At 48.2% G+C, this 19998-nt stretch overlaps 1 protein-coding gene across 11 annotated transcripts; it reads left to right on the forward strand.

The window, feature by feature from the left end:
• The first annotated feature begins 1567 nt into the window (after nucleotides 1-1567).
• On the forward strand, nucleotides 1568-18296 carry Ttpal (tocopherol (alpha) transfer protein-like). 11 transcript variants are annotated; one of them, XR_003953734.1, is made up of 6 exons: nucleotides 1568-1697; nucleotides 6311-6957; nucleotides 11042-11235; nucleotides 13018-13128; nucleotides 13213-13358; nucleotides 14646-18296. XR_003953734.1 is itself a non-coding variant. In XM_006500362.2 (5 exons), the coding sequence occupies exons 2-5, from the start codon at nucleotides 6510-6512 to the stop codon at nucleotides 14922-14924; spliced, it is 1032 nt and encodes a 343-aa protein (XP_006500425.1). In that variant the 5' UTR covers nucleotides 1570-1952; nucleotides 6495-6509; the 3' UTR covers nucleotides 14925-18296. The 11 variants fall into 11 exon arrangements, 6 of the variants coding, with proteins under 6 accessions (XP_006500425.1, XP_006500424.1, XP_017174806.1 ...); XR_003953735.1 differs by having other exon boundaries at nucleotides 6492-6957; XR_374538.4 differs by having other exon boundaries at nucleotides 6495-6957.
• Nucleotides 18297-19998: the final 1702 nt, after the last annotated feature.

A 19998-nucleotide genomic window follows, 5' to 3' on the forward strand; every position in this document is an offset into this window, starting at 1 on the left:
ACATCAAGTTCTCTCTCTCTCTCTCTCTCTCTCTCTCTCTCACTCACACACACACACAAAGAGAGAGAGAAAGAGAGAGAGAAAGAGAGAGAGGGAGAGAGAACACAGAGGGGGTATTCAGGACTCAGTCAGTTGCCGTTGTGACAACAGAAGCAAGATGTCGGAGTGATGTGGGGAAGACCATGGACCAAATAATACCAGTAGCTCAGTAGCTTCTGCAAGTTGGAAAAGAGAACCAGTACCCAGAGAGACAGCAGCCTTCCCAGCTCCCCGGTGTCTTTAGCAAAGCAACAAAATACATTTGTGTTATTTGAAGTCACTATGTAGTAATTTGTTATAAATGGAACAGGAAACTAACACTTAGATTTGGGCGGGGGGGGGGCGCGGACGGGGGACAGGACACCTATTTAAATGTGAGTTTCTGAGAAACAAACATTTCTAAAGTATGTGTCCCAAATGTTACATAAGGAACCTAGTCTTAAAAATAGACCTTTGTTTATCTGAAATTCAAATTTAACTGAGAGTTCTATATTTTATTTGGCAGCCTAGAAGCTGGTGACTGGAGAGAAGGGAGGACTGCAAGTCTCATGACTTGTAACCTGGGGTGGCGGCACACACTCACTGTCTCAGAAGACAAGGCGCAAGAGTCATGAGTTGGGGGCCAGCTGGTCTACAAAGGCACCCTCTATTAAAAACAAACAAAACAGATAAACATAACTCAGAATTCCCAGGGTACCTCGAACCCCTCTCACATATTTAGTTTGACATCTGGCAAAATCCATTGTGTCCTTATGTCCTTGAAGGTCACTTCCCACCACTCTAGGACTCCACTTATTCATAAGGTAGGGAAAGGATGAGGGACTTAAGGTTATCCCTTTGAATATGACATTTTCTTAGACCGACGAAATTTCTCTCTAGAAATGGTCTGTTGTCCTTATTCTACCTAAAAGAGATTTGCCTCGAAATTACAGTTGCACAAACCATGGGTATGTGTGGTGAGGCTAGTAAATGGGTCAGATGTGGAGTTAATAAACTCCTTTTCAAACTACTGCTGTCTCGAGACAACATTGTGAGCCCCAGAGCAGGAAACAAGTAGTTTCTGAGTCGGGGTCCAGGGCAAGAATCGTTATTCACGAAGAAATAGAGGCGAAGAGGCTAGTGCACTTGGCCAAAGCGGCTCAGCTGATGGCATACTGACACAGGCAGCCAGTCCAGACATCAGCTGAGGACAGAGTAGTTCTGCAAATGATAAGCCTGAGGTCTAGGTCTGAAGCTGGTTTCTGCATTGATTTGCCGCTTCTCTAGAGGTCACAGCAGGCAGGGGGATTGAAAAAAAAAAATATATATATATATATAAAATGAAAATAAATAAATAAAAAGACAATTTAATGAGAAAATGATGTAGAACACTAGGCATATGGCAGTGTGTTCCAGCTTCCCTCCCCGAGGCCTCAGTTTCCCCACCCGAAACCCAACTCAGCTGCACAGCCGGGGCCACCAGGTGGTGTCAAGCCCCAAGTCAGCACTACAAAGTTCACTCATGCGCATTCCCGGATGGGCGCCGCCTACACGCGGCTCGAGCGTCACTTCCGGCGCGAGGGCCGGGCCGGCCGGCCGGGGAGTGCGGGTCTGTTCTGCGCGCGCTGCCAGCCGAGGCTCCTGCCGCCGTGACCCGCGCTCCGCCCGCCGCCGGGCTGGTGAGTGCCCACGAGCCCGGGTGTGCGCCGAGGGGCCAGAGATAGGGACCGGAGAGGGCGAGATCGCCGGAAGTGGGCCAGAGGGGCGGGAGACCCCAGGAAATGGGGACACCTGGGGAGGGGGCGAAGACCGGAAGTAGGGGCCTTGGGACGCTGTCAGCGGCTCGCAGGTCTCTGGGGCTCCGAGAGAGATGGCTTCCTGCCTCCTGTTGTTGTGGACGAGAGGGGATGCCCCGGAGAGAGAGATGGCTCCAGGTGGGGAGGGTGTCAGGCTTTATTTCCTGTCCATCACGTCGTTGTCGAGGCTGACAGCCACTGCTGAGCCCTTGGGGATACAGCAGGAAGCTGCAGGTGGAAGATAGAGATGATGAGACCAGGGTGGGGCTTGACCCTTCTTCGCTCTGCCTCACTGGACAGGGCTTGCCGTACTTCCCCTGATGTTGACGGAGTGCTGTCGCGAGCCGGCACTGGGTCTTGTGGTGACTCCACAGGCAAGTTCTCTGGCCTGTAGTGATGATTCACATTGTAGGAGGTCAGTTCCCTCCTTTGTAAAGTGGCAACTGACGATAATCAGCACGCTCAGTTATTGTGAAGATGAAATGTGGAGCCGACAGTGTAGTTCAGTGGGAGAGTGGTGCCTTGCATGTGCAAGGCCCTGGGGTTTATCTCCAGCAACAAATGCCCAGGAAGAAATAAAGAAACAGATGTACAATGGGGAGCTTGATTCAAAGCAGAACCCTCAGCCTGTAGGACCTCTTTGCATCAGTCCATGATGTAAACCGCACGAGGCAAGGCGTTATTGTTTTCTGCTGTGTCCCTAGCATCTGTCAGCACAGTGCCTGACAGGTACAGGAGGCCATCAGTAATTCTTTGATAAATGACTGGGTGGGAACTGACCCAGAAGAGTTCCTTGTAGACACCTGTGACACTAAGTAAAAGTTTCTAAAGACGAATAGGAACCCAGGGCTGTAGAAACCTGGAGGAACTCACCCTGAGGAAGGGGGCGGGGGGGGGGGGGGATGGAGCGGGGATTTACAGACTAGATCCCATCGCAGTTGGGCCTTGGCAGCTAACATGGAGAGAAGCCTTCATGCAGAGAGTGTCAGATGTGTGAGATAGTCTAAGAATGTGGATTATTAGTTTGTCCTCCCTGGTAAATGGAGGAGAGAAAGGAGAGGGCCTTTGGGGCTAGTTCTATAGTCTGTGGCACCGCGGTCAATCTCAGGCAATGAATTAGGATTCTAGGCACCTACCTGTTGGAAACAAGTTGCCATGGAAACAGCCCAGGGCAGATCCCGTGAGATCAAGATTGTCCCATCCCTTGCTCAGCACACCTCTGTAAAAGTACATTAAAATAAAATATTTATGATGTGGGACCTATATGTCTTATAGCTTTTTAGGTGCTACATTCAGGTTAATGCACAAGACCTGACTATCACACACTGATTACCTACACACATGTCAAGAATGGGAGATGTGCTAGTCCACAGAGCTCACACCCAAGCAGCTCAGACAGTCAGGAGTCAGTTCACATACACTGTCCCCTCTCACCTGGATTGGTGAACTTTCTACACCAGTGGTTCCCAACCTGTGGGTCGCGATTCACAAAGAGCATTGGAAAATACAGATGCTGACATTGTGATTCATAACTAGCAAAATGATGAAGTAGCAATCGAAACACTTTGATGGCTGGGGTAACCGCAACATGAGCTGTATTAAAGGGTCACAGTGGTAGGGTGAGAACCTCGGCTCTAGGTCATCACTTCCCTGCGGTACATGTTTAAGATGAAAGTTACTTCTCACTGGTACTTTCTGCGATGTGTAGGTGCTCATGGCATGGTACACACCTGGAGCTCAGAGGTCAGCCTTGAGTCGGTTCTCTCCACTTTTACAGGGGTTTTGTAGATTTTGGAAAGTTCATTTCTATGGTTTGAACTCAGCCAGGCTGGGGCTTCAGGTGGGCCCGCCATTCCACACCCCTCATGCATACATGAGACAACCGAGTGGTCCTTTTGAGTAGAAATCGGATCATGTCAAACCAGCTCTGCCTTTCCTCTCTCAGCACAAAAATTTGAGGTTCTCACTGGCCTACAGCGTCCTGACCACTACCCGCCAGTAGGCCTCTGAATTCATCTACTTTCACCTTGCTTCCTTCACTGGGCTACACTGGGTGTCTGGCTTCTCAGAAAAGCCAGGCATTTTCAGATACCTTCACCCGACCATGGGATGTGTTTGGCATATCCTGTCTTCTCATTTTTGCTCAAGTGTTAACCTACGGGAGCCTTGCTGCCTGACTGCGTTATTTAAAATTGCAAACCTAATCCCACCTCCCACTCCTTCTTCATAATAAAGGAATGGCTATTATGGTTAGAAATGTCTCCTATCTCCACTGGGCTCAATGAAGTGGGAATTTTTTCTTTACACCTACAACCCCAGCACCTGGAAAACCAGGTGCATCCTAAGTATTTGAGATTTGTTGGATGCCTGTGTGTCATCCACTCAGGACTTAGGGTGAATCTGTGCGGGTTGAGATGAGCCGGAGGAAGAACATGCCATTGAGAGGGACCAGAATATGCACAGAATGAGGATATAGCTTTAGAGGTTGGAATCTGAGAGATGGAGTGGGCAACCCTGAGATTTGGAGGGAGTAGCCTGTTCGGCCACTGGCCGCAGTGGATCAGGAATTTAGCCAGGGCGTTACAGGTATGTACACGAACTCTGAGATGGCCCTGCTTTTCTTGTTGAGCGTGGGATGGAAGATCAGTGTCCTATGAACGGAGGCTTAGGCTCTGCAGCCAGGGAGTCCTGCGGCTAGCTTATTCCCAGGACACCTTGGGCAGCTGTCTTTTGTTTTCCATTCAGTAGTGAGTGAGTGCAGGCTTGCCCAATATCAAGCCCTAGTACCAACAGACGGACAGGCAGTGTGTCGAGTTTATTGGAGCGCCTGCATAAGCAAAGGGAAGGGAGATGACAAAGGAAGAGCCTTTGGTCTGTAATGCAGGTCTGGCCCCTGTGAAGGAGCTTTAGGCAGGAAGAATCTCTGAGAGCAGGCCAGGCCCTGGAAGAATCCAGCTAGAGAGACAGAGAACTTGAACCACCGTTGCCTCTTGGAGGTACCCACTTCTCTCTTGGCCACTCACTGACTGGGGGAATTGGAGGCTGTTTGTACAAAGCCTAGCCGTAAGTGGATAGTGCTGAAGGGACAACAGCCAGGCCCCTTGATTCTATGTCCTTAGCAGCAGATCTGACACATTTCTATGATCACTGTAGTAAGTTACATTGTAAAAATAAAATTCAAGCAAGCTGAACATGGTGTCACATGCCTGTGTAATCCCAGCATCTAGAGGCTGAGACATGAGGTCGGCAAGTTCTAGACCATGTTGAGCTACATAGTCTCAAAACAAACACCAGTATAGTTAAAAAAAATTCTCTTAAATGTCCAGTTGTTCAGATCTATTTCTTAGAGGTAACTGCTGATAAATTTTTTTTAATCTCCTTCCACACAAATCTGATTGTTTTCTGTATTCTCTTCTGGCTTTTTTCTCCTTCATGTCAATTCATGAAGATCTGTGTCTGACTGTCTCTTGGTCTGTCTGTCTGTCTGTCTGTCTGTCTCTCTCTCTCTCTCTCTCTCTCTCTCTGTGTGTGTATGTGTGATGTCAGTGTTGGGTGTCTTTATCAATTATTAATTCGGATGGGACAAGGTGGGGCATGTTTATGCCACAGTGTAGATATGGAGATCAGAGGACAACTCATGGGAGTCAGTTCCCTTCTTCCACCATGTATGTTCCAGACATCAAACTCCCATTGCTAGGCTTGCTGTCGGGTGCCTTCATTCACTGAGCCATCTTGCTGGCCTTCCAGCTTATTTTTTAAGACAGTCTAATAAGCTGGAGCTCACTTATTTCACGAGTCTGCTTGGCCAATGGGCTTCGGGGATCCTCCTGTCTCTACCCTCCGCTTCCCCAGCGCTGGAGCTACAGACGCACAGGCAGCTGTCCCTGGCATTTGTGTGGATACTGGGGACCAAAGCAGTGGTTCGCTCACTGAACTGTCTTCCAGCCTAGTCTTGAATCTCAGTACTGACAAACTGTTCTCTAAAAGAGTTCAGTGTATATTCTCACCAGTATTTTTTTTTTTTTTTGGTACTGGGTTTGAATCCCAGGGTTGCTTGCTGTTTGCATTCACATTTGTGTAATGAGCCTCTATTTAGACTCTTCCAAGAAGACATAGTGTCTCACTGTTGGATGTGACTTAGGTATGTGACTCAGATCACGACCATTCCTCCTAGGGACTCACCTCCCTGAGTTCACATCGGAAAACTTCCCGTCCCTCGGGGTCCCATGTAAGCCATGACTCACCTTAAAAAATTACATGCATACACATATATGTGAGTTCATGAATATATACATGCCAAGGTGTCCCTGGAGAGGGCACAGAAGACGAATGGGGTTAATTCTTTCAGCTTTCTGTGGGTTCTTGGGATCAGACTCTGGTCTTTAGGGTTGTGTGGCAAAAGTTACCTGTTGCACCATCAACTGACTCACTCTCTCTCTCTCTCTCTCTCTCTCTCTCTCTCTCTCTCTCTCTCTCTCTCTCCCCTCCCCCTCTAGAGGCAGGGTCTCTCTGTGTAATAGCTGTGGCTGTCCCAGAACTCACTTGTAGAGCAGGCTGGCCGTGAACTCATTTAGCTTCTCCTGCCTCTGCCTCCTGAGTGCCGGGATTAAAGGCACGCACCACCACCAGTGGCTTCACGCTTCACCTTCTTAATCTCACTTGTGGCCTGTGTGTCAGCAGGGACCCTGATAGCTAATGTCAGAAGAAAGTGACTCTCTGAGAACCAGCCCCTCTGTGGCCTCACTCTCCGAAAATGAGCTGCCACTGCCTCCACCGGACCCTCCCGGCTACGTGTGCTCCCTGACAGAAGACTTGGTCACCAAAGCCAGGGAAGAGCTGCAGGAGAAGCCCGAGTGGAGGCTGCGGGATGTGCAGGCCCTCCGAGACATGGTGCGGAAGGAGTACCCATACCTGAGCACGTCGCTGGACGATGCCTTCCTGTTGCGCTTTCTGAGGGCCCGAAAGTTTGATTATGACCGGGCCCTGCAGCTGCTGGTCAACTACCACGGCTGCAGGCGGAGCTGGCCAGAGGTCTTCAGCAACCTGAGGCCGTCAGCCCTGAAAGACGTTCTCAACTCTGGATTCCTTACAGTGCTGCCCCACACGGACCCCAGGGGCTGCCATGTCCTCTGCATCCGACCAGGTACTGGGGAACGTGTGCTCTCTCTGGGATGGGTCTTCACCCCGTTTCCTCTCATAGTCCCCTACTTCTTTGTTTTAGTGAAGGGTCTTTCCTTTTTGGTTTTAGCTTTTTTAAACAGCCCAGGCTGACCTCAGACTTACTGTGCAGCGGAGGATGACCTTGAACTCCTGACCCTCTTGCCTCTCCCTCCCAAGGGCTAAGATTTTAAGTATGTATCACTGTGGCTGGCTCCAAAGCTCTTTTGACTTTGACTACCTGAGGACAACAAGCCTTGACCTAATGAGGCAGAAACAGCTCCCAGATCTACTGCACCAAAGAACATGGACCCCAGGGCACGGGCCTCCAGCTCTGTCTGTGCTTGGCACAGATAGCTTCTTCATGCTTTTCCTCCAAAAGGCAGCAAAGCAAACTCTGGCCCCTCTCAGTTCTCAGGCCACCTGACTGCGCAGTGAGCTTCTGTCAATCAAACTCAAATTTCCTCAGGAGAGAGTGCGGTGGGTTCAGGAATCTGCTCTTGGCCACAGACACAGGCACGCCCTGCCCAGCCCCTCCCAGCGCCTCCTCTCAGTGGGCTGAGTACAGACAGGTCTAAGTGAGCCAGTGTGGGCTGGACAGAGCCTGGAAAGGCGCCTCTTCCCTGCCTCCCTCCCCCTCCTCTTCTCCGTTAGGTTAAACCTTGACAAGAATCACTATATTTTTACCCTTTTCATTTTAGTGCTGGGAATGTAACCCTGGCCCACACCTGCTGGACAGGACTGTACCACTAAGCTGTGATCAGAACCCCTTGATTCATTCACTGGTACCAGAACTTCATAGTGGTTCTTGGTGTAGCTTTCTTTTTCTTCTCTCTCTCTCTCTCTCTCTCTCTCTCTCTCTCTCTATATATATATATATATATATATATATATATATATATGTATATGTATATACACATATACATGTATATATATATATATACCTACTTATTGAGAAAAGGGATCTCTATGTAGCCCTAGCTGTCCTGGAAATTGCAATTTAGAACAAGCTGACCTCAAACTCACAGAGCTATACCTGCCTCTGTCTCCCCACTGCTGGGAAAAGCATAAAAGCATACGCCCAACTCAAAGCAAAAGTGTATCTTTTTAACGTTACTCAGAGGTAGACAAGCTCCTCACTCTGCTCACCCCACTTTCTAGTCCACTGATGGGACTGTCGGACAGTGGAGAGGAGGTGGCGACTTAGCTATCAGGAAAGATAATGAAAAGCACAGTCCTCTCCCTGCCTGGTGGCTCTTCTCAGCTCTGGTGGCTCTTCTCAGCTCTGGTGGCTCTTCTCAGCTCTGGTGGCTCTTCTCAGCTCTGGTGGCTCTTCTCAGCTCTGGTGGCTCTTCTCAGCTCTGGTGGCTCTTCTCAGCTCTGGTGGCTCTTCTCAGCTCTGGTGGCTCTTCTCAGCTCTGGTGGCTCTTCTCAGCTCTGGTGGCTCTTCTCAGCTCTGGTGGCTCTTCTCAGCTCTGGTGGCTCTTCTCAGCTCTTTGCTACAGTCATTTACAGCAGGGGAAACTCCCTGCAGAGAACATTTATAATTGTGACCCTAGGAGAAGCTAAAAGAGGGAAAATTTAGAAATGTTTTAGCCAGCGAGCTCCAGCCTTCTGATCCCTAACTCTGTCTCCCGGGGCACCAGAGCAGGCGAGGCCGGGCCTTCATTCCACTCACAGCCCCACAGTTCCCTTTATTGCAATGCCCAGGAGAGATGAGCGGTAGATGACAACACTTGTAGCTGGCAATGAAGTGAGCGTGCTGGCAGCCTCTGCCTGCAGTCACCTGCAGGGTGTCTGCCGAGTGGCTGCCTCCAGGTTTCTCTCCTGGACGCCTCTCATGTCCTTCTAGCCTGTTACACACAGTCCTTCCTGTCTAGACCCTTCTTCACCCCTCACCGCATGTCAGAGAGCTGGAGCCCCATTACCTGTGCGCTAGGCACTTTCCGAAATTAGGTGTTTATTTTAAAATACACAGTGCAGATTTCTGAGCAGCAAGAGACCTAGAAAACAGCCAGCAAGCTTTGTCTTGCTGCTGTGAGCTCACCTCATAAAAGTGTTATCAGATGTCTGACCGCACCTCCTCCTGGCTTGTAGCTGAGCCTGTGAGATGAATTCTGTCCTTGTGTTTGGATGAGATCTAGACCTCTCCCTGCTGACCCAATTTCTTAGGAGGAAGCCTACCTATGCAGCTGTGTTTTAATAAAACTGGGTTTTATTTTGCCTTTTTCTAAGCATTTTTGAGATAGATATGATTGAAAGATGGGATGTTATATACAGCAGGCTTAATTCACATGAACATTAATCACCAAGTTTGGCAAAGATTTGTTATGAGAATTTCGCATAGGACAGGTAAGATAGCTCAGTAGGTAAGAGCACTTGCCCCACAGGCCTGATTCAGATCCCTGGAACCCAAGGGAAGTGACGATCTAGGATTGTGTTCTGACTCCCACACATGCCCTGTGGCACGTGTGTCCCCTCACGCATAATTGGGCACATGTATTATACACACGTACCCAAAAATATCCATTGCTAGCAAAATGAACTTTTGTTTATTAATGTATCTTCCATGATTATATATATACACACACACATACATTTATATTTACTTTGATCACAATCTCCCATTATCCTCTATCACCCCTGCCTCAGAATCCCCAAGCTCCATTTTCCCAAGAAGCCCTCAATGTCCGTGCCCACCCCCACCCAGGCCCCACCCCGCAGGGAGTGGGTGGGAATAGCCTGCTGCATTTCAGCAGCGTTGCTTGTATTGTGAGCATAGGTTGGGGGCTATTTACCTGAGCATGGGGGTGGGGTCTTTCCAGTGGTCAATTGAGGACTAGGGACCCCTCCCCCAGCATTTAGGGGGTGATTTTTTTTTTTTTTTGAGACAGGGTCTCATGTAGCCCAGGCTGGCCTTGAACTTTCTATGTAGCTGAAGAAGACTTCAACTCCTGCCAAGTGCTGAAGGTGCAGGGGTGAACCACAGCCCCTGACAAGAGCTTGGTGAAGATTTTCTGAGAATAGTAGTTACCAGCTGGGCATGGTGGCCCATACCTATTATCCCAACAAAAGAGGCTTGCTGAAAGTTCAAGGGCAGCCTGGGCTACAGAGTAAGACTCCAGCTCAACCTCCCCACCCCTGCCAGAAAAATGGTCAAAAATAGCATTGTCATGGTTACCCTTTTCCCAAAGAGAGGAGTCATTAAATATGGGAATATCAACGAAGCATGCATCCTGCCAGCAGGAGTTGGAAGAGGGGTCTTGTGGAACATGGCCGTGCTCCATCCCGCCACACCGCCGGAGGGGTGGGTGAGTGGGGGCTCACTCTTTACATGGCAAACGACAAATGCTTGAAAGCCAACCCAGACCAGTTGTAATGAGAACTCCTTTATTCAGGCCACATTTGGGTTCAGTTAGTCTTGGGGGGACTGAATTGGAGAAGCGATTCCATCTCTGCCAGCCTTGGCTTGGGCTCCTGGATTTCAGGTCCACCGCTTTACTGCTCTGAGAGGGAGGAGAGAGCTTCCCTTTCCCAAGAACCACACCCTAGATCAAGTCGGGCTCTGGGTGACCTGGTTTAGACCACATACTCTAGCTAGGATGTCATACCAGATTGGCCAGCCAGTCCCCATCTCTCACCGGCCCTGGAGTCGTCAGTCAAGTCAGTTCTGTGCAGCCTGTGTGGCTAGAATAGGCAGTCGCTGTGGCAATGTAACAGCAGGAAGTAGAGGTGGCCAGGAGGGCAGGTGTCCTTACCTGTTTACTTAAGAGACAGGCTCAGAGTGCTGAGACATCTTGCCCGAGATCACATGGCTAGAAAAGGTCGGAGGCTACCACGCCCGGCTCAGAGCTCAGGCTTTTAACCTCACAACCAGTGGTGCTTTTATCTAACCCAGATGTTCCGCTGGGTTGGGAAGGTTAGGGAACATCGGCTGCCGGGCAGGCAGGACCATGGGGCCAAGAGTGCCTTTCTCGTCCACTGGGAAGCCGAGGCTTTAGAAGATGCATCTTTCTCTGAGCACTTGTTTATCTTTGTTCCGTAACACTGTCCATCTCTTGTGACCACAGACAGATGGATACCAAGCAACTACCCAATTACCGAGAACATCCGAGCCGTATACTTGACATTAGAAAAACTCATTCAGTCCGAGGAGACCCAGGTGAACGGGATTGTTATCCTTGCCGACTACAAGGGAGTGAGCTTATCAAAAGCATCTCATTTTGGGCCTTTTATAGCCAAAAAGGTGATTGGCATCCTTCAGGTATGGCCCCTGGTCACCGCATGCCCCTGCCGTGGGGCTTTGCTTTCCCCATAGCCCTGTCCACTTCCTACCATCTGATGGAGGATGACACAGACCCCACTTCCCACAAGCAGTGAGGGTAATCTTAGTCCTTTCTACCTGCAGAAGGACCCTCTCATCTGTGCTTAACGGTTCACAGAGCCCTGTTGCTGTCATTACAGATCAGTCCTTGAGGGAGCACGCTGAGGCAGGCAAGAATTTATTTCCCTTTTTGATAGGGCAGCTGAGACCTAGAGAACATATATATATATGCAGCCTGCTCTGTGTGCCACAAGCTGTGGAAGACTGAGCGAGCCCTTGTTCACTGGGCTGCCCCTTGGGTGCTGCCCATCATTGAATCCACAGTGTGCAGGCCCCTGCTGTGAACTGAATCACTTCAACCAACCACTCCTGCATTGGTCATCATTTTATTTTGTTTTTTGAGACAGACTTTCTTGTAGTCCAGGCTGGCCTCACACTTGACATGTAGCCAAAGATTGGCCTAATCCTCTTGTCTCACAGATCCATCACTGTAAAGTTGAATGTCTTAGCTTCTACTGTTTTTTCTTTTCTTTCTTTTTCTTTTTCACTAAAGATGTATTTATTTTATTTACATGAGGATACGGTAGCTGTCTTTAGACACCAGAAGAGGGCATCGGGAACCCATTACAGATGGTTGTGAGCCACCACCATGTGGTTGCTGGGACTTGAACTCAGGACCTCTGGAAGAGCAGTCGGTTCTCTGAACCGCTGAGCCATCTCTCCAGCCTGAAACATTTCTTTTCTGAATAGACCTGGAGATTGAACCTAGAGTTCTGCATGTTAGGCAAGGGTTCTACTATTGAGCCACAGCCCAGCCATTAAAACAAACAAAAAAACCCAGAAAACAAAAAAAAAATTTTATTTTGAGACAGAGTTTCCCCGAGGAGCCCAGGCTAGCCTTGAATTATTCTGTATATTATTTCCTTTTTTTGTTGCTATGATAAAACACTGTGACCAAGGCAACTTACAGGAAAGGAAGTTTTTTCCGCTATGGTTCCAGAGATATAAGAGTTCATGATGGGACAGGGAAGCCTGGCATCAAGGGTCCAACCTTGTGGCAGGACAGGAAGTCGAATGCACAAATCAGAGAGCAGGAAGAATAGTGTGGCGCTGTGTGCTTTCAAAGCCTGTCCCCAGGGCCATGCTCCCTCCAGGAGGCCACTTCTCAACTTCTCAAACAGAGCGACCAAGTGGACCCAGTGATGAGATGCCCAAGCCTATGTGGGATACCTCATTCTGCATTCTAAGCAGGCCTTGAACTCATAGCCCTCCCACCTCTGCTGCCTGCATAGCTTTGATTGCAGGCTTGAGCCACCAGGCAAGGCTAAGGAAACCTATTTGACTGTGTGGGTCACCACACTCCCCTGGCTTGCGGTGTATTCCCCAGCAGCCCTGCTCCATGCCATATCTGATGCACCCTGGGAATGCACGCGGGGCAGCTCCAACCGGGAAGGCCCACTGTCTCCCAGCACTTTCTCTGTGGACTTGGGCCTTGGTTTGCTGTTGTAAAAGGGGCTCCCCACCTTTTTGCCTAGCTCTTCTGACCCAGACCTCCTCACAATTTGCCCATGTTTGTTCACACTGCGGTGGCTCTGAGGAGGCTCTGAGAGTCATACCAGACCTCTGCAGGGCCTATTATGGTTTAGATGGGGAGGGGAGCTGAAGAGGAGATGGTATGCAGGTAGTAGACATTTCCTAACAAGGCGCTCTTCTCACACACAGGATGGCTTCCCCATTCGGATAAAAGCAGTTCACATAGTGAACGAACCTCGGATATTTAAGGGCATTTTCGCCATCATAAAACCATTTCTGAAGGAGAAAATTGCTAACAGGGTAAGTGATGTACTTTGAACGTGATACTTTTAAAAATATCTTTCTCGATTTTTTTTGTGACACCTAAAACATCATTTTGTCCAGGAACTAATTTGGAAAGCTTATGGTACAGAGAAACAGCCATCCTTTCTCTAGCGGGCAGATGGAACTGGTCAGAATACATTGTCAGTAGGGAGAACAGGACCAGGATGTTGTGTTTACAATGGAGCCTCATGTAGCCCAGGATGAAGGCAAGATATTTTTTTTTCCTTAAAGATTTATCTGTCCATTTTATGTATATGAGAACACCGTCACTCTCCTCAGACTCACCAGAAGAGGGCATCAGATCCCACCACAGATGGTTGTGAGCCACCATACGGTTGCTGGGAACGCAGGTAGAACAGGTAGGAAGCTGGTGTGGCTAGGGCTAAGTGATGGGGAGACTGATGGACGAAGCCTGAGAAACCAAAGGGCCAGTCTGTGACAGGCCTTGTGGGCCTGTAGATGGGAGCATCAGAAGACTGTACATACAGTGACCTTACCTAAACCATACTGAAAGGAGGGGACTGTTCTGGGACAAGGTTCCAAACTGAGAGGCCAAATAGGAGGCTGATGGGAGGCTCTGAGAAATGGTGGTGGCATGGGACTGGTGGGGTGGTAATGAGTTAGTTGCATCATGGCTGGACTGATGGTCCACTGGGTGGGGTGTGCACTGGAGGATTAAGTGTTAAAGGCACCTGGGGAACTCTGCATTCAGCACATGTTTATCTGAGCACCTGCCACAGGGAGAGTGACTCGCTACTGATTCCCCCAGTACATGGGTATCTGTGCTTAGAAAATATTTTTATTAGTATCTTTGGTTTCTATTACTGTGATAAACCCATAACCAAAAGCACCTTGGCTTCCATATTCCTGATCATGGTCCACTGAGGGAAGCCAAGGCAGGAATTTCAGGGCAGGATCCCAAGGCAGAAACATGAGGGAAGAGCTGAATCAGAGACTGGAGGAATGCTGCTTACTGGCTTGCTCCTTAAAGCTTACCCCCATTCGCTATTTTATACACCCAAAACCACCTTCACAGGGATGGGAAATGTCCCGCAGGCCAATCTGATAGGGGCCTTTACCCAGTTGAGGTTCTCCCACCTCATAGGATTCTAGCTTGTATCAAGTTGACAAAACCCAGCACAATTAACATGTTAATATGATACTCAGCTGCATGGTGCCATCTTCATTCCCTGTGACTTGTCCTCCTCACACTCCTGAGCCTCTTCCTCTCAACAGTCCCTTCTACTTTCATGTGTGCTTTGTCTGTTTTAGTGATCCAAAGAGTTTATCTAGGGTTATTTACAATATCATGAATAAAGGACCATTTACAAGAATTTGGGCACTTAAATGGCCTGAACACTGAAGAAAATGTCTCCTCTGAGGAAGGAGTGGGTCCTCATGTTCCCCCAACCCCATGATGGCATGTGGAAGGGCACAATCCTGTACCCGTGATCACGGCTGCTGACTGTGCTTTTTATACTGTTCTGTTTTAGTTCTTCCTCCATGGGTCTGACCTGAACTCTCTCCACACAAACCTGCCAAGGAATATCCTCCCCAAGGAGTATGGGGGCACAGCTGGGGAGCTGGACACTGCCTCCTGGAACGCCGTGCTGCTGGCCTCAGAGGAGGATTTTGTGAAAGAGTTCTGCCAGCCCATGCCTGCCTGCGACAACCTCCTGGGCCAGCCCCTGCTACCTGAGGGGCTGATCTCAGATGCGCAGTGTGATGACTCCATGCGAGCCATGAAGTCCCAGCTCTACTCCTGCTATTAGCCCTCTTTCGGGAGAGTACCGTGTGTGATTCCTTCCTTCCTTCCTTAGAAATGCACAGGCTGAGATGCCAGGACCTCCGTCTTGCTCCATCCCTCTGCAACAGCATGGAGCTGCCTGCAGAGATTTAAGGCACGCCCATCACAGGCAGACCTTTGACTGAGTTATTCCAGGGAAGACATGGAAATTGCCCTGGTGTACTCTTAAGTTTGCAGCTGTTACTCTGGAAGCTGTATCTGTTTCTTATGCATCTTGGAAAGAACTAAGGTCAAAGTCACTCTGAAGTGACCAGGAGAAGACAACTTGACTGATCACAACTCTGAAACAATCACCAATCCTTAGAGGTGGCCACACGTAAGACTTTTGAGTCTCTTTCCCATAAACCCTAGGTGTTGACCTCTTGCTCATCAGCAAAGTTCAAGGTTCAGGCCCCAGTTGTCATTGTTGGGCCTGGGAAGCACTAACTGAGTGGTAGAAACCCCAGGCCCAGGTAGTACTTAAGATCAAATTTGGAAGCCAAAGGCTTCAAAGCATCCCTGGGAGTCCAGGGTTAAATCTTGCAATAGAAACTTTTCCCAACCCCATAAAGCCTTAGCTCTGGTTCTCCATGGAATCATGTAGGTCAGCATAAAATACTGGATTCTAGGACTGTGTGGCTAAAAGCATTTGGACCAGGAGTCAGGTCGTATGACTGACAAGACACGGGCTTCAGCTTGTCATCTCTCAGTGAGGCTACATGGAATGAGGGTCTTTGTGGCTGCTGAAGTTGTTAGGCTTCTGCTTGGGAAGACATTACCTAGAGGTGGTTGGATCTTTTTGTTTTGTTTTGTTGTAGTATGAATACAGCCTTATGTAAAGGAACAGCACCATCTGGCCCTCCCTTTAAAGAAACTAGTATGTTCCTGGGAGTTGGTGGAGACCAACTGCCTTTGCAGAATAATGGGTAAACTTGAAAGGGATGGCTTTGGTGAGGCCGACCAGATCTCATACAAACTCCTTCCACACTGGAGACATTCATACTATATTAGAAACAGCCACAGTAATTGCCAGGTTTGGGCTGTTTTTGTCCCTGGAAACATACAGGAGCAGGCTATTGCTGGTTCACCTGGGGGCCCTGCCCTCTCAGACACACTGGAGTCTCGTATGGGAGGACCACTTGGACTGAATGTCAGCTCTGTGTTTGGGTATTTTAGACACCTGACAAGGTTTTAGCCTTAACTCAAGCACTGAGTGAGGTGATTTATCTCCTGGCTTTTGACTTGTTCCCTTTGTATTCACTATGTATTATAGTGTCAAGTACTGTTGGTTGTACATCTCCTGGACTTAAGCAGGCATTGCATACAGCTTACACACAGTGCTTGGAGATCAAAGGTCAGTCGGTTGTTACTAAGCTGTTCCACCCTTAACAGCATTTCCCAAAATGTCTACAGAAGCTCTTTATGGAAACTTACCTCAATAATGTCAATTCTATGGGACATTCTTTTCACTTTAGATGCTAATCGTTGATCTTTTAGGTCCTGGCTAAGCTTTAGGGCCAATATACCCCTCTTGACTGCCCATTGAGACCATTTGCTGCTGAGTTTCTGCTATTTGGTTTAGCTCCTGGCCTCCTAGACACCTGAAAAGACCCATGATGGCCCCCTGCAGCCTTGATGGGAGAGTCTTATTAGAAGCTTTCTTAGGTGGTTCAGAAGGAAAAAACAAAGGGAAAACCTCAGTCCCACTGGGTTCCCTGAATTTAAATTGTGTCACCTGACTAGTTCTCCTGACTTAACAAAGGGACAACCAGGCTCTTGGGGAGAAATCTCAGGGCAGAAATGTTACCTGTTTGCCAGGCCTTTCTGGCTAGGCCAAGAGGGAGCCATTCCATCAAGCCTCTAAGGAGGCTGGCTCTGCTATGTTCTCACTAATGCTTGTGGACTCTAGAGATCCATCTTGGCACCTCAGCTTTGAAGCAGGCTGTGAGACCAGGACCTCCTGGTGCAAAATAAAGCAACTCTTATGTTGAGCAGCAGGGGAGACGAAGGCCTCACCTGCGGGAAGCACACTGGTGGAGCCAGCAAGTGAGCAAGAACCTGGGAGTATCTGACTTTGGGGTAAAGTGCTAGACGCTTCACAGACAGCTGGAAATCCACCTTTCCTAAATTCAAGGTCATGTGGTATATTGGAAGAGAAAGGGATAGAACATTAACACCCTGAGTGCTGGACAGGGGCTTGTATGCTAAACTCTGAATCCTGTTCCTGACCAGACTCTGGCCGTAAGGACGCTATACTTTGCCTGGTGCTGAAATGTCCTAGTGTAGGGATATGGGAATTTCCTTCAAGCCCGCTACAGATTTCTAGGCAATTCAGCTTCCTATTAATGTACGTTTTCTGCCTTCATGCAGGAATACAGATAAAACCTACAGAAACAGTAAAAGTGCTGGCTTCAGGCACAGGTGGATTTGTACTGTTCACATTTCATCCCAGGTTTGTAAGCATCACAGGTTATGGGGCAGCTTCTTCAGAGTTGGAGGACTGGGGTCATTTCCTCTGAATACTTTAAATGGCTTTATTACCTAGCAGGCAATTTGATGTGATGTCATCTCACTCTTGAGATCATTCATGGAACTTGCTTTTCAGTTGGGCAGCAACAGCTAGCTACTCTGGTGTTGTGGTGGTATTATAATACCTCATCAAGGATTTTCTTATGACACCTCCTTTAGGAAGGAAAAGGCTAACTCAGTTGATAGAAGTATAGTTGTGCTGTGGTCATGTTAGGCAGAAACACCAGACACATGAGCTGTTGGGAGACATCTTGGTGAGGCTCAGTACTGCAGTCTGTTCACTTTGTAAACCTGCTTTCTGCTCTCCTGACTCAGAAATGTTCAGCTTCAAAATGCAAGAAGCACCATCAAATGCTGCTTCTCAGCGGGAACTTGCTCCACAGGAAGGTCCAGTGGAATTTGCAGCTGGAATCACATTTACTGGTTTGTGACCAAATTTACTGGTTTTCAATCTTTTCCCATCAGGCAGTTACTGGTAGCCGCTTTGGATTCTTGTGGATGTGCCTCAGCTTCTTGGCACATTACAAAGGGCCCAACAGGTAAAATACTTGAAACTTCTCAGTGGCCAAGACCTCAGATACCCTCTCTGATGGGTGGGAACTGGGCTATTTTCCTGACCAGTCTAGGCCACCATTTTAGTCCCCAGTCACATCCCTTACTTCAAACTGAAATTCAGTTTGGCTTTGAGTATAGGCACATATGATGGATTCACCTACTTCAGTGTTTTGACCAAAAGTTTATTTTTCTAGTGCATTTTTCTAAGTGGTGAAAATATGTAATTTTAGTATGCATGACTGGGTCTCCAAAATAAAAACCCCTGGAAAGCGGAGTGCATTGTGGTTTTTATTCCTGAGACAGGTCTCACTATGTAGTCCTGGTGACCTGGATAGACACAGGTTTCCTAACCACGGGCCCAAGGACAGCTTCCTGCCCTCTGGATGAGGTTGGGAGGGGCACGTGGAAGGCACTGGCTACCACTGAAGATCACACCAGTTGTATATGAAGGGAAATGGACTTAGCTTCGCACAGTGGTAGAGACATTATGCATTTTTCAGTTTCCAAGACAGCTATTTCTCTGGACTGATCCTGAATCCTTCCAATGAAAACTAATGGTTCCTAAAGAGCACCTATGGGCTGGACATGTGTGCCAAGTACACAGAGCACATAATCTCATTTAAATCTTCAGACACCATAAATGAAGTGTATTGCCTCCTTGAGAAAAATGGGGCCCACAAATGTTAATTAGCCAGGCAGTCTGACTGGATCCTGCATCAGGAGGACATGATGGAGTTTAGTGGCACACATTTCTCCTTACACTCATGTAACCAATCCTGGTGAGGATGGAGAGGGAAGGATCAGAGAAACAGTGAGCCAAATAAACTGGCATATGCCTTAGTCCCTGCTATTCTAGCTGAGGCTGAGGTCTAGGGTGAAACTGGACAACAGCCAGACCACCATCTCTCCATTAGACCTTAGTCAAAAGGCTTTAAGAAATTGGCTTGTTTTCTGGAAATACATACATTTGGGGGTGGGGGTGGGAAATGGTTTTTTTGTATTAGTTGAGTTTGTTTTTTGAGACAGGGTCTTATGTAGTCCAATCAGATATCAAACTTAAAAATTAACCAAGCATAACACTGAATTTACAATCCTCCTGCTTCCACACTCAAGTGCTGGGGTCACATGTGTGCTTCAATGTACATTTTTCTTACCCTTATAGTCCAGGATGACTGAGCAATCCTATTCCAACCTCTCAAAGTGATGAGATCACAGGCACGAGCCATCAGGCCTAGCTCCTTTGGGTTCATTTCATACACTAAGTACACATAATGGCTTCATTATAACATTTTCATACATGCATGCAATGTATTCATGCTTATTTCCTTACTGTCCCTTATCTTCTCCTTCCCACTGATCCCACTTTCCTAACTAGTCCCTCTTCTACTCAGGCCTTTTCTGGTGTGAACCATTGAGTTAAGTTAGGGTTACTTACAGGAGTACACGCCATTTGCCTGTGGCTACACTTCTGAAGAAAATGTCTCTCCCTTAGCAACCATTAGTTGTCTACAGAGACTAGGGGAAGGGTAGAACACTATGACCCTCTGCTGAGTATAACAATGTCCTCAGTGGGAGTGTGGCCTCATTACCTACTTCCCCAAGTTTTTCACCCAAGACTGAAGTTGTAACCTAACATTTTTATACACAGGTACAGACTGAAGAGTACTGGGCTGGGACTTGTGTGTCACATACTAAGCTGCTACCTGCTGTTTGTTTATATAAGGGACATAACGCCCCAGAAGAGAGCAGCTGGGTCCTCATGACTAGCCTACCTAGAATGACAGTTGAGTACGTTGAAAAACTCTAGCACAGGATGTAGGCTTGCTGCTAGCGTCTGATGACGCAACAGGTAAGTACACATACCACAGCAGAGCCAGCCCTCCAAGCGCGTCTTTCTGGGGAAACCTGTTTCTCACTCTTGGATGAGAACAGCCTGACACTTGATCCCCACTTTAAGGCAGTTGTGAGGATCAATA

This window comes from Mus musculus, chromosome 2 (genome assembly GCF_000001635.26).
Source record: "Mus musculus strain C57BL/6J chromosome 2, GRCm38.p6 C57BL/6J".
Lineage (NCBI taxonomy): Eukaryota > Metazoa > Chordata > Mammalia > Rodentia > Muridae > Mus > Mus musculus.